The 13,248-nt window shown below is 39.7% G+C and overlaps 2 protein-coding genes across 3 annotated transcripts in view; both read right to left on the bottom strand.

Moving 5' to 3' along the window:
* Window positions 1–50: 50 nt before the first annotated feature.
* On the bottom strand, window positions 51–6,507 carry csnk1e (casein kinase 1, epsilon). 2 transcript variants are annotated; one of them, XM_016270543.1, is made up of 12 exons: window positions 6,443–6,500; window positions 6,258–6,319; window positions 5,592–5,688; window positions 5,389–5,499; window positions 5,155–5,303; window positions 4,282–4,510; window positions 4,027–4,197; window positions 3,790–3,938; window positions 3,498–3,696; window positions 3,193–3,329; window positions 1,892–1,961; window positions 51–805 (listed from the first exon to the last, which is right to left on the bottom strand). In XM_016270543.1, exons 3-11 carry the CDS (start codon window positions 5,665–5,667, stop codon window positions 1,929–1,931), a joined length of 1,254 nt encoding a protein of 417 aa, XP_016126029.1. In that variant the 5' UTR covers window positions 5,668–5,688; window positions 6,258–6,319; window positions 6,443–6,500; the 3' UTR covers window positions 51–805; window positions 1,892–1,928. The 2 variants fall into 2 exon arrangements, with proteins under 2 accessions (XP_016126029.1, XP_016126028.1); XM_016270542.1 differs by having other exon boundaries at window positions 6,258–6,507.
* Window positions 6,508–7,489: 982 nt separating this feature from the next.
* Window positions 7,490–13,248, bottom strand: part of tnrc6ba (trinucleotide repeat containing adaptor 6Ba) — a 62,066-nt gene continuing 56,307 nt past the window's right edge. Inside the window, exon 22 of the mRNA XM_016270684.1 lies at window positions 7,490–9,424. Coding sequence (XP_016126170.1) covers window positions 8,857–9,424 — 568 coding nt within the window. The 3' untranslated portion in view covers window positions 7,490–8,856. The remainder of the gene's footprint in view (window positions 9,425–13,248) is intronic.

Here is a 13,248-nt window from a genome sequence, read left to right as displayed (position 1 = left end):
ATTACATACCACATTACAAGTTCACAAGGTTCAGCAAGCTGAAACAGTCATACTTTTGATATGTGTGTTTATTTATAAATGAGGTTGTCATGGCTAATGTCAATGCAGGAGTCTTCATATCAAATTACACCACATTGTTCAGCTGTATAATTGTAAGAGTGGAATTCAGGCATTTAATAATGCTCAAATTGATCTTTAGGTTAGTTCACTACAGCCCATATTTAAATCAATATCTCCAACTGTCATCTGTTCAATGTACAATCTTGACACATCCATTCAGGGATGTCTACAGCTCAAACACCAGTTTGACTGGAAACAACATTCTTGGAAATTCTTAACTTTTGCATATTTAATACTTAACATGGAAAAGATGGTTCCACAAAACCTCATACATCAGTAAGGTGTCAACATACAACACTTTTTGTGCAAGGGATACATTTTTTACACTCTATCAATATTCAATTTTAACTTTACAGTCCAACAAGCAAGTCCTTTTTTCCCGGCATTTCAGACAAAACAAAGAACAACCAGAACCTTCATCAGGTCGCAGGTAAAAATTCTCTTTTCCACTTCCACCGTTTTGAGTCTTGTGATCCTCGTTAAACTCTATCTATACACTGTCCACATGCGTCTGTATCATCGATGTCTCATTCAAACAGCAACAACCTGCAGTGCGTGAGGACGGGAGAGCACTTTGTCATTACAAAAATGTGGTTCCTTTCTTTCTGCTTCTTGCCTCTGTCGCACTCCCGTTTTACATAGAAAGATGAATATAAATGCTTTAGGGGAGTTGTCTCTTGTTATCCTGAAAAATGAAGTAAATGTAAACACACTTTAGCAACAAGGTAATTTTATTAGAATTTCAGGAAAAAATGACTTTTGAAATACTGATCCCAGTATAGTGGTTGAGTCAATGACAAATACGCAGAAAAAATGGGAGATTTTTTTATGTTTTTGAAAGAAGCCTATTTATTTGATCAAAAACACAGTAATATTGTGAAATATTATTTAAAATAACGGTTTTCTGCTTTAATATATTTTAAAATGTAATTTATTCCTGGCAAAGCTTAATTTTCAGTAACCACTACTCTAGTCTTTCAGTGTCACATGGTTTTCAGAATCAGAAATTGTTATAATGCTGATTTAATGCTCAAAAAACATTTCTTATCATTATCAATGTTGAAGACGGCTGTGCTTCTTAATATTTTGCGTAAACTGTGACATTTTTAAAAATTCTTTGAATAGCAAGTTCAAGTTCAGAACAGAATTTAAAACAAATCTTTTGTAACATTATAAATGTCTTTACTGTCACTTTTGATCTTTACTGAATGTTTAATGAATTATTCATTTATAAATATGACAGTTTTTAGGGGGTTATATCACTTCCTTTATCACCACCTTAACTAATCATCCCTAACCCTAACCTAACCGTCACATAAAAGGTCTCATTGATATTAGACATATTGTACTTAGCAAATAATATGAGGATCTGCAGGTGTCCTTTCTCTGATGTCGTTTCCTGTTTTGTGCCTCAAGTTTCTGCATGTTGGTTGCACCATATCACTTTGATCTGGTAGACAATTTTTTAATACGTATATAATTATATTATAACTGCTTCACAACTATTTTTCTAAGAAATAATAAGAGAATAGGCCAAAACACTTTTTTACCTTTTTTTCTTTGCTATGATATCAGGACAGTTGTATTTCCCTGACATTTATGACTTCATATCCCCCAAAAATATCCAAATTATTTTTAATTCAGAAATTAAAAACATGCTCATCATAGAAGAGGTGTATTGTGTGTATGAAAAGCCATTATGTGTATGAGTTGCAGTTCAATGCATTTTTTAATAAATGAAAAAATCCAGACCAAAAAACAAATGACTAACCTCCTAAAAACAGTAAATGACAGAGAACTTGCAGAGCTCATTTCCCCATGTGTTCGAATGGAACGCTGACCTGTGTGAGAGAGACAGAGACAGGTCAGAACAAAAACAAATATCAGGGAATTAAAGGGATAGTTCACCCAAAAATGAAAATTTGATGTTTATCTGCTTACCCCCAGGGCATCCAAGATGTAGGTGACTTTGTTCCTTCAGTAGAACACAAACAAAGATTTTTTAACTCAAACCGTTGCAGTCTGTCAGTCTTATAATGGAAGTGAATGGGAATCACGGCTTTGAGAGTAAAAAAAAACATACACAAACAAAACCAAATTAAACCCTGCTGCTCGTGACGATACATTGATGTGTAAAGACATGAAACGATCGGTCTGTGCAAGAAACTGAACAGTATTTATATCGTTTTTTACCTCTGATTCACCACAATGTCCAAACTGTCCTGAGGGCTTTTCTAGACACGTCTTCTTCTTTTTCCTGTTTTATGGCGGATCTCAGACTTATAAGTGCATTACCGCCACCTATCTCTCAAATGGACCATTGACACTCCCAATTGAGATTGTAGATAGAGTGTCAATGGTCCATTTGAGAGATAGGTAATGCACTTATAAGTCTGCGATCCGCCGTAAAGCAAGAAGAAGAAGTATTTATATCGTTTTTTACCTCTGATTCACCACAATGTCCAAACTGTCCTGAGCACCTTTCCAGACACGTCTTCTTCTTTTTCTTGTTTTACGGCGGATCTCAGACTTATAAGTGCATTACCGCCACCTATCTCTCAAATGGACCATTGACACTCCTAATTGAGATTGTAGATAGAGTGTCAATGGTCCATTTGAGAGATAGGTAATGCACTTATAAGTCTGCGATCCGCCGTAAAGCAAGAAGAAGACCCGTCACGCGCCGGCTGAAGAAGAAGAAACGAATGCACTCAGGACAGTTCGGACATTGAGGTGAATCAAGAGGTAAAAAACGATATAAATACTGGGCAGTTTCTTGCACAGACCGATCGATTCGTGTCTTTACACATCAATGTATCGTCACGAGCAGCAAGGTTTAATTTGGTTTTGTTTGTGTATGTTTTTTTGACTCTCAAAGCCGTGATTCCCATCCACTTACATTATAGGACTGACGGACTGCAACGGATTGAGTTAAAAATCTTCGTTTGTGTTTTACTGAAGAAACAAAGTCACCTACATCTTGGATGCCCTGGGGGTAAGCAGATAAACATCAAATTTTCATTTTTGGGTGAACTATCCCTTTAAGCAAAGAACCAGTACGTGAACGGAAACCTGTGGGGGGGTGATGCGAATCTGATCGTGACGGAGAGGGAGGTCAGGGGAGGCATTGGCAGGAGCGCCGCGGTGCAGCCTTAAACACACTCTCCTTTCCCGCTCAGCTCCTCGGCCTGCTCTTGGAGATGCGTTCCCTGAGAGACAGAACAACAGGTACGTTTTAAGTGCTGATTTCAATAACCAACAGCACAGAAGGTCAGGTGGATGCGCTTTCCTAAGTAAGAGAAACCACATACATAACAAATAACCTGCTCATAAATAGAACAGACATCAATAACACCTCCGGTCATCCTCAGACTCACCAGACTGTGGCACACGAGAGGCAGGTGTTGAGCTGGCAGGGTCTGGGCCGTTGCGGACCCTGTTAGGGGCCGGGAGGTTGGGGCCAGAGGGCAGAGCACGAGCCGCAGAACCTGGTGGTCCGCCTCCGGTCCTCTCATCCCTCTCCTCTCCCTCTCCCCTCTGCTCCTTCTCTTTATCTTCTGCTGTCCTGCTGGAGCCCTGACACAGTCAGAAAAGCCCACAAGGTGAGCAATATAATGCACATTTGAACTGCACCACAAATAAATTATGCGAAATGTTTAAAGAACATACAAATTTCAGCATGTTCCAGTCAAACACATAGTCGTACGAAAATCCCTGTCTGTGGAAAAGATTCCTGAACAGCTGTCTCAGGTACGAGTAGTCAGGTTTGTCATCAAACCGGAGTGAGCGGCAGAAGTTCATGTAGGTTGAAAATTCAGCTAGAGATGTGTTAAAAAAAGAGAACGGAGTTAAATGAGAAATTTCATTTTACATGATTTTCCAGCTGTTCAAATCGCATCTACTCACATGGATAGCCCTTGCAAAGAACCTCAATGGGGGTTGACATCTTTTTCTCACTGATTCGCTCATACTTTTGTCTTTTAGTAGCTGCTTTGAGGCCTTGCCAGGGCAGAGAACCCAAGTTAAAGTACATAAGCACATAGCCAAGGGACTCAAGATCATCCCGTCGAGATTGCTCTGTGGAAACAAAAGGTAAATATAGAATAACCCAAAATAAAGAGTCCAACAGAATGCATTTCAGGGGCCCTATGGTGCCCTTACCAATGCCCAAATGAGTGTTAATGGAGGCATAGCGGGCAGTGCCAGTCAAGTTCTTGTTCTCACGATACGGGATGTGCTGATGTGTGCGGGCGTCACGATACTTTTTGGCCAAGCCGAAGTCTATGATGTAGACCAGGTTTCCCTTCTTGCCAAGCCCCATCAGGAAATTATCAGGTTTAATGTCTCTGTGAATGAAGTTCTTGGAGTGGATGTACTCGATTCTGCTGATCTGAAAAAAATCAACATGAAACAAATTGAAAACAGTTGTCCCTATGAATAAAATCTTTATCTATTTTAAATCTATATATGTATTTTATTTTTCTAGGCTAAAATAATGTTTTAGCACTACAATTTAGGAGGTGTTATGTACTTCTTCCTCTGAACGTTCCCTAATATTACAAAAATTAAGCAAAAGCTTAAATTCTGCAGCAAGGGATTCAAATAATCAACTAGATTTTTATATCAAAATTTTGTATATAAATTTCATAATTTATTTGAATATGGTAAACACGTGCATTTATGACCCTAGAGCATTAAAGGTAGCTGCCATAGCACTGCTATTCAACTGCTATGGCATTCTAAGTGGTTTTAAGCATATTGCTATGCGGTTGCTAGGTTGTTCTGGGACTTTATGATATTCCGATCCCTAGATACGGCTCAGGTCCCTCTTTCATTATAAATCTAAAGGATTTTTGTCCTTTTTCTCCACCAAGTCTTGACACATACAAAAGTAACAGAATGCTTCCTTCAAAGTGTCACATCTATAGAAAAACAGTGCAGGGCGAGGGTTTGTGCAAATAACTATCCCTAAGTATGAGTGATAATCTACATTTTTTTCCTTTAAGATCGTTTATATATTTTCAATGCAATTACCATCTGGTCTGCCAGGAGCAGGACTGTTTTAAGTGTGAATTTCCTTGAGCAGAAGTTGAACAGATCTTCCAAGCTTGGACCCAGGAGCTCCATCACCATGACATTGTAGTCCCCTTCAGCACCACACCATTTGATCGAGGGAATACCCACTAAGGTTGAAAGGAGATTGAAGAGCCATGTCTAGAAAACCATTCGCAGCATCAAAAATGAAAACGGAAGGAAATCAGTTCTCACCTCCACCTTGCATCATCTTATAGAACTTGCTCTCAATATGTAACTGTGGATGTTTAGTCTTCACACTCTCCAGTTTAATGGCTACCTCCTCTCCTGACGTGATGTTTGCACCTGGAAGATTGTATTTTTTACATCATCAGGACACCACACTTTCATGAAATCTACATCAGTAGCCCAATTCATGTAAATAATATACTTATTACCCAAGTAAATGTCACCAAAGGAGCCACTTCCAATCTTTCGCCCAAGACGGTATTTACTCCCAACACGTAACTCCATGATTCCTCCCCTAAAAGCAGCCTTGGAGTCATACAAAATGTTAGTATGATGTAGATCAAATACATTAGTCTCAGACAATTACAGATCTGCGTTTCAGCACACAGCAGATGTAAATAGGATGCTCACTTCAGCATTCCTTCCACGACTCTCACCAGCTCAGATTTAATTCAGATTTCAGACAACAACAAAAAAGGCTGCAAATGCAGTCAGCACAGGCAGTCATGCATCTAACATCTGAGTCATGTGATCCGAACACAGTTGCTGTTCAATTCCTTCGAACTTGCAACGAACAGGTTAATATTTAATCGCTGATTATCAATGTGCAACCCATAAGCGTTAGAATGAGAAATCTATTGAAAATGACCCATTTTCGTGAGTGTTTTATGGCGTTTGCATAATTGAACACACAAGACGTATCTGTCTTCAGCGATTTTCAGCCAATTTTGTAGCAGCCGCACCCAAGACCATGTTGATCCCGAGATTTCACAAACGGTTCATACTGCTGACATTAACATTTATTCAGGACAGCTAAACGAATCCTAAAGACTCGATGTCCTGATATGACCTTAAAGCAGGACCATCTTTCTTACCTAACGTGAGGGTGGTGGAAAAGTGAGGCTGGTCGACAGGCTTGCGCTCGTAAGACAGGACCCTGGACAGCGAAGAGTGCAAGCGTAATTTTAAACGTCTCATCACAAATGTAATTCCAACCACTGCTTTCCTCCTCAGATTTTTAAATCGTTGATTTCATATCTCAGCACATGGATTGACCTACTTGCATTAGCGGGCTAGCGAGCAGCAGCCTCCCTTGTTTGTATCCCAGCGCACTTCTCACAGAAATGATGTCATTCACAAACTAGCGAAGGACCCGGATCACTTCAAGGGGCCGCGCGCTTGACGTGCGTACGCGACGAACTACGACGCTCTATTTTATTATCAGAGAAATAGTCTTTTTATTCTTATTTTAAAAAACCGGTTTGACATATGGTAAAGATGTACCATTTAAAAATATAACATTTTTGCTGAAACTGATTTTGATAACCTTACTCTGGTACCTTACGTATGTTATTATGTACGTGAAATTAAAAAAACAAATGGTTTCAAATGATTTCAAATGATTTAAATATACATATATTTTTCACGTATTTGCTCATTTGGTAGGTAGCCGTGTAATAACTGGGATAATGTACAGTCAGTCATTATTGCAAAATAAACTCGTAAACATTGATAAAACAGTCCAAACCAGTGGTTCACAATTAGGGGGCCTCAAAATTACGTTAAAAGCTTTAAATAAAACAAAAACTAGTATTTAAATAAACCAAAACAATGATATAACGACCATGGTTTTATTTTAATTTACCTCATTGTCCAGGAAAACCTGGATATAGGAGAAGTCTCATTTCAAAAATGAACTGTGAAAGGCATGTAAAATTATAAAACAACTCCATGGGAATTTTTATAAAGAACATATTTTTCTGGTTATACCAAGCTCTAAAACCCTGGAAAAACTATGGGGCCTTCAAATATTTGTGTGGACAGTGGGAGCCCAGGAGTCAAAAAGGTTGAGAAATGTCAAAAAAGGACCTAATAAGCAAGTTCATCTATTTGAAACACAGGTTGTAAACCTACAATAACCCTTACGAACCTGTAATATTATACGGGTGGATTCCAGCTGTGAGAAGGTTAAACAGAAGTCACAATCGAATAATGAATAAAAAGGAAGTGCACACAATTGGCAACAAAATTAAATTCAACCTTTATTAATTGTCTTGTTCTTTTTTTTTTTTTTAAATTAATTTTTTTTTTAAAAACAAAATAAGTGTTCCTAAAACACCCATCCAGCTCAGCTTGGTACAATAAGGTTTGGCATGTTTCATGTTTCATTATGAATGCCTTCAGTTGGTTGCATCTTCTAAAAAAAATCTTTTTCTTTATTATAATTATTGCAATTCAGACAATATATAAAACAAAAAAGGCTGCTAAAACCACAACTTAAGAAATATTAATTAGTGCCAATGTTCTTGAACTTGCTGTCACACTCACACCTGCATACGTATCATGCACACATAGACATCAAACACCTGAAATAAGCGGTCACTCATACATTTACTCACCGCCCTAATCCAGCACTGATCTTTGTAAATACACCACGCTTGTTAATCTCTGGCTGTCACACATTCATCGATGCCTCACAAACACTCTGAATGTCGCCTCCATTACCTGGGACTTCACTCATGCACGCAGGCAGAAAGGGCACCTTGTACAGCTAAGTAACATCCAAGTGATCGTCATTATGACAACATACTCAATTAAGAATAAAAAAAAACGAGGTCAGCGTTTGGGGAAAAACGAACAAAAAAAAATTCTGGATTTCACCATCATTTAAAACAAAAAAAAAGATAACGAGATACAGTTTGTCAGACAACAGAACAGTGTTTGAGTAATTTAAGTCTGCATGAAAATGGAGCCGTAACAATGCGAGCGTTCAATGAACATTGTATGATGCATATTTTTGTCCTTTTTTGTCTGGTTTCTCCTTTACAGTGCACGCCTGAGTGAGAGAGTCTCAGTTTGCGAGTGTGATCTTTATGACCTCAAGGATTTAGGATTCATCCAGTTGAGTCAGTATTTAAGTCCAACTGTTTGCATGTCCTGTTCAAGTCTTGCTGAAGTCTTCATTTAAGGGTAAGAAGAAATGGGATGTGTTTGTGTGTGCGTACGTGTGTATCAGTACTGACTGACTTCCACACACTGCTCCTCCATGCTCCCATGTTGTGACGATCGGATTATGGGGAGCTCAAAACACTGCTATGGGTAAAAAATGACAGTGTGTGTACATTTGGAACCAGTGTCGTCTATATAATTTTGTATTAATGCATTTTGCTAGGTTTCATAATGCAGTCGGTCTGCTTCTCAGCACTTAAGTGTTTATCGGCAACTGATGTTTGAGAGCTTACCTTTGAATCTCGTCTACATAGGTGTTACAAATGTATACTAAATACTTGGATGTATATTTATGCATTATGCACCCTTCTGAGTAACAGAGGGCATGTACACAAATCGCCTGTATTCTGATTAATGTTCCTATATTCCTGCATCTGTGATAATATAGGAGGAGAGCTGTTATATTTATATATCTGTTGTATGTATATATGTGTGTGTTTCTGCATGTGTATTTGTCTGCATCGGTCAGATAGAGTCTGCACCTCCTCCCAGCAGGTCTCCAGGCAACAGTGCTGCAGGGCTGCTCATCTGATGCCGATCTTCCATGGCTGGAGACCCCCACAGACTGCTGCTTGTGTACCCTGGAGTGATGCCACTCCACAACCCCGCCCTGCCAGGATCAACGCCCCCTGTGTTGCTGCCCACACTTCCACCAGCACCATTGCTGCTCCACTGGGTGAAAACACTTAGGCCTGCTCCCTGGGCAGAGGCAGGGTCAGGAGAGCTGCCTGTACCTTCTAAACTCTGCCAGGTAGAGCCAGAGGGCCCAGTTCCACCAGCATTGTTGCTTCCTCCTGTCGTCAAACTTCCCACTCCAGCCCGTTCTCGCTCACCACTCCCAGCGCTGATGGTACCCACAGCTCCGGCCCCCGATGACCCTGTCACGCCTGCCGGCCCGGAGACGGCTACGCCACCAGCTCCACCACCTCCACTGCCGCTTCCGCCAGCTCCAGTCTGGGAATGTGCAAAATAGCGAGCAACCTCCTCCTCGCTTACGAACTCGGCCAGGATTGTGGTGTTACCTAAAACACACCTGGGAGGAATTTTCAGAGATTACAGTTAGGAAGACGTCTAACAAGGTATGGAAGCCCATTTCTGCCACAGAGTAAAAAAAAAACATTAAAGGAGACATATTATGCCCCTTTTTACAATATGTAATTAAGTCTGGTGTCCCCAGAATGTGTCTGTGAAGTTTCAGTTTCATTATATCATTTTGAAAATGTCTATTTTGAGTGGAAGCAGAAACACGCTGTTTCTCAGGCCTGTCTCTTTAAATGCAAATGAGCTACTGCTCACCGCCCCCCTTTCCAGAATAGAGCTGGGACCTGCTAAAAAAAACATCTGTTTTGGTTCTGATTATCATGTTTATCGTGCTGAAATCATGCGTTGTAAACTATATTAGTTTAAACTTCTGATATACGGTTTTCTGAGTGCACACATCCGAAGCACATGGACAGAAAGCGGCCACCAGACAGCATGTGAGTACTAAACTAAGTTCTCATTCACACACAAGGTTACGCAAAAAAAACAGTCGGTTATGTCTGAAGGTAGGTATGTTTATTTTAGATCTGTGTGGCAGCAGCAACACACATTAAATAAATCAATAAATCCACTGCTCTCTTGTCTCCTTTGAGGCTGGGACTCTAAATAGTGTTCTGTGCTCGTCTGTGCAGCCAATGACAGAAGAGCTAGCATGTTTTGCACAAACTTTCACCATGGCATTACACCGTTGTCACTTGCGAAATCAAAATGATGGCACCGTGGGTGTAAACTTACAGATTAAGGGGCGGTGATATTATAATGAGATTTCTTTGCCACGTCTAGGGAGCGAAATCAGACGCGCCAATTTTTCAGACTCTTGCAGAAAAAGGCTTCCCAAAACAAAGTTACTGGTTTAATCTTTTTCACATTTCCTTGGTTGGTAGATGCACCGTGGATTGCAGCACCTGATTATAGCACTTAAAACCTAGAAAAGTCAGATTTTCATGATATGTCACTAGGGCTGTCGCGATTCGATGATTTTATTCGACTATTCGATTTTTCTAAATCCTCGACTTCATTTTGCTCGAGTCGACTAACCGGCAAAATACCGGAAGTGGCCCACAGTGTTCTTTTCCGAGATGCTGTCGGAAATAATGGGCGAGCAGGTATTGCCGTCACCCCCGGAACTGGACAGGGCACATTGCGCTCTGATCACTAAGCCGAAGCAGGGAGAGAGGCCGAGAGTGGTAATAGTTAGTTTTCACCGGTATCAATACGAGAGTCCCATAAGAGAAGAGGATCTTTGCAGTACCAGGGAAAAGCGATCGGCCATTTATGACGACTACACTCCGGAAGTTCTGGAGCAGCGCTTTCAATACCGTGGGGTAATGGCAGAGCTTTACAATCTGGGATTCAAGCCATCTCTTCTTTTCCCCACAAGGCTGAGGATCTGGACTAAGGAAGGTGAGCTAAAGCTGCTGGCGTCGGTGGATGAGGCGAAGAAATTTTTTACGGCTCACCGTAACGCCTCTTAAAACGCAACGATGTCTGTTTAGTACACTTGAACGGTGGATCTTGACTGTACTTACTATGTAACATCACACGAATGGTTTACTATTCATTTGTAGTTTGTTACATCATGCGGGTATTTCTGCGTTTCTAAAGACTGTTCCGTGCTGTTGCATTTGATCTGATTTCACTTGCTGAATTACATTTGCTATATAATATTTTTTGTTTATTTTTGGGTGCTATCATAATTACTGTTAGCATGTTTTAGACTACAAGTTTCATTAACTTTAGAGGAGATTCTTATTTCTCTTTTTCTTTTTTCTTCTCACTTATTTTGATTTTCCATATGCCTATTTTATTGGTAAAATGTTTAAGGTCGAGCTAAGGGGTCGTTATGCCATGGTTTTGCTCATTTGTTAAGTCTACTACTTGATGTAGTAATGTTATCTATATGTTTTATCATGAGGATATTTTGCTTTAAGGGACTGAGGATTATATAAGGTAAGGTGAAAGGAGGAAGAGTGTAAAATACTTGGTTATTGTTCTAGACGGTAGTTTTGCTTCTATTGTAATGTTTTTTGAGGGTTGGGGTTTTTTATGGGGTGGCATCATACTGTCTTTGCACTTATGTTTTGTGCTCCCTTGTTGATTTTATGTTATTTTACTTTTTGTAACTTTTTTGTTTCCATTTTCCAATCGGAATCCTTTGATTTGTACTTTAATGGGTAGAGAGTTGAGATTTTTGAGTTGGAATGTCAAGGGTTTAAACTACTCGGTGAAGAGAAACAGAGTTCTCGCTCATCTTCGACAGCTCAAAGCAGAGGTTGCCTTCTTGCAAGAAACCCATTTACGCAGTATGGATCAAAATCTTCTCAATCGTGGTTGGGAAGGGCAGATTTTTCATTCTTCTTTCCAGGCAAGGGCAAGAGGTGTGGCTATTCTGATTAATAAAAATATACCCTTTATACCAAATTATATTATATCAGATAAGAATGGGCGCTATATAATTGTTGTAGGCACATTATGCGATAAGATTTTAACTTTAGCTAATTTTTATGCCCCTAATTTCGATGATGTCACTTTTTCAAACATACTCTCTCTCTTATTCCCGACCTAAACTCCCATTCTCTTATTCTTGGGGGAGACATTAATTGTTGTCTTGACCCGGTGATGGACCGCTCATCATCGAAGCCAAGCACTGCAAGCAAATCCTCTATTTATCTAAAAAATGTTTTTTCTGAATATGGTCTATTTGATGTATGACGGCTTCTGTACCCAAAAAAGAGAGAATATAATTTTTTCTCAAACGTCCATCACTCTTACTCTCGGATTGATTATTTTGTTCTGGACAACAGTTTAATTCCTAGAGTTCGGTCTTGCGCATATAAAAGTATTATTATATCGGACCATGCTCCTCTTATTCTTGACATGACCTTTCTGAATTTGCCTTACCCTAGGAGGAACTGGCGTTTTAATACTTTCCTCTTGGCAGATGAGAATTTTGTTTCCTTTACTGCTGACCAAATTTCGTTAGTGTCAATAAATCGGCCGAAGTTTCAGATTCGACCGTGTGGGAGGCCTTCAAGGCATATATAAGAGGCCAAATTATTTCTTATGATGCTAATAAAAGAAGGATCTCTAAAGAAAAGTAAGATTCTCTCGCTGATGAGATTTCTAGGTTGGATGAACAATACGCTAGGTCTCCCATGCCAGACCTGTATAAGAGACGTCTTAAACCGAAGTCAGAGCTTAACTTACTTTCAACCAATGAGATCGAGGGTCTTTTGAGGAGAACTAGGAGCGTTTTTTTATGAAAGTGGGGAGAAATCTGGGAAAGTATTAGCCAATCAGCTGCGTGGGCTCCGAGCTAAACAAATTATAAGTGGTCTTCGTCTATATAATGGGGAGGTCACAACTGATCAAAGTATTATTAACGATAAGTTTAGAGACTTTTATTCTACTTTGTATACGTTTAATTCCTCTACGCGGGGGGACATTGAAGAGTTTTTCAGCCGACTAAATGTCCCCACTTTATCCTCTGATGTTCGGAACTGCTTAGAAGTGCTGATTTCTCAGTTGGAAGTGGCAGCTGCGATCTCTTCCCTACAATCTGGTAAATCCCCAGGACCTGATGGTTTTTTCTATAAAAAAAATTCTGTCCAGCTTGCTCCTTTTCTGACATCCGTTTTTTCGGAGTCTTTTAAGTCTGGGACTCTTCCTCCAACATTAAGTCAAGCGTGCATCTCTTTATTACTTAAAAAGGATAAAGATCCTTTGGATTGTGGGTCCTATAGGCCAATTTCTTTGCTCAATTGTGATGTTAAAATTTTAGCGAAGGTGCTTGCCTCAAGACTGGAAGAAGTCCTC

Source organism: Sinocyclocheilus grahami, unplaced genomic scaffold (assembly GCF_001515645.1).
Source record: "Sinocyclocheilus grahami isolate Dianchi unplaced genomic scaffold, SAMN03320097.WGS_v1.1 scaffold57.1, whole genome shotgun sequence".
Lineage (NCBI taxonomy): Eukaryota > Metazoa > Chordata > Actinopteri > Cypriniformes > Cyprinidae > Sinocyclocheilus > Sinocyclocheilus grahami.
This window is presented reverse-complemented; position numbering and strand designations above follow the sequence as displayed.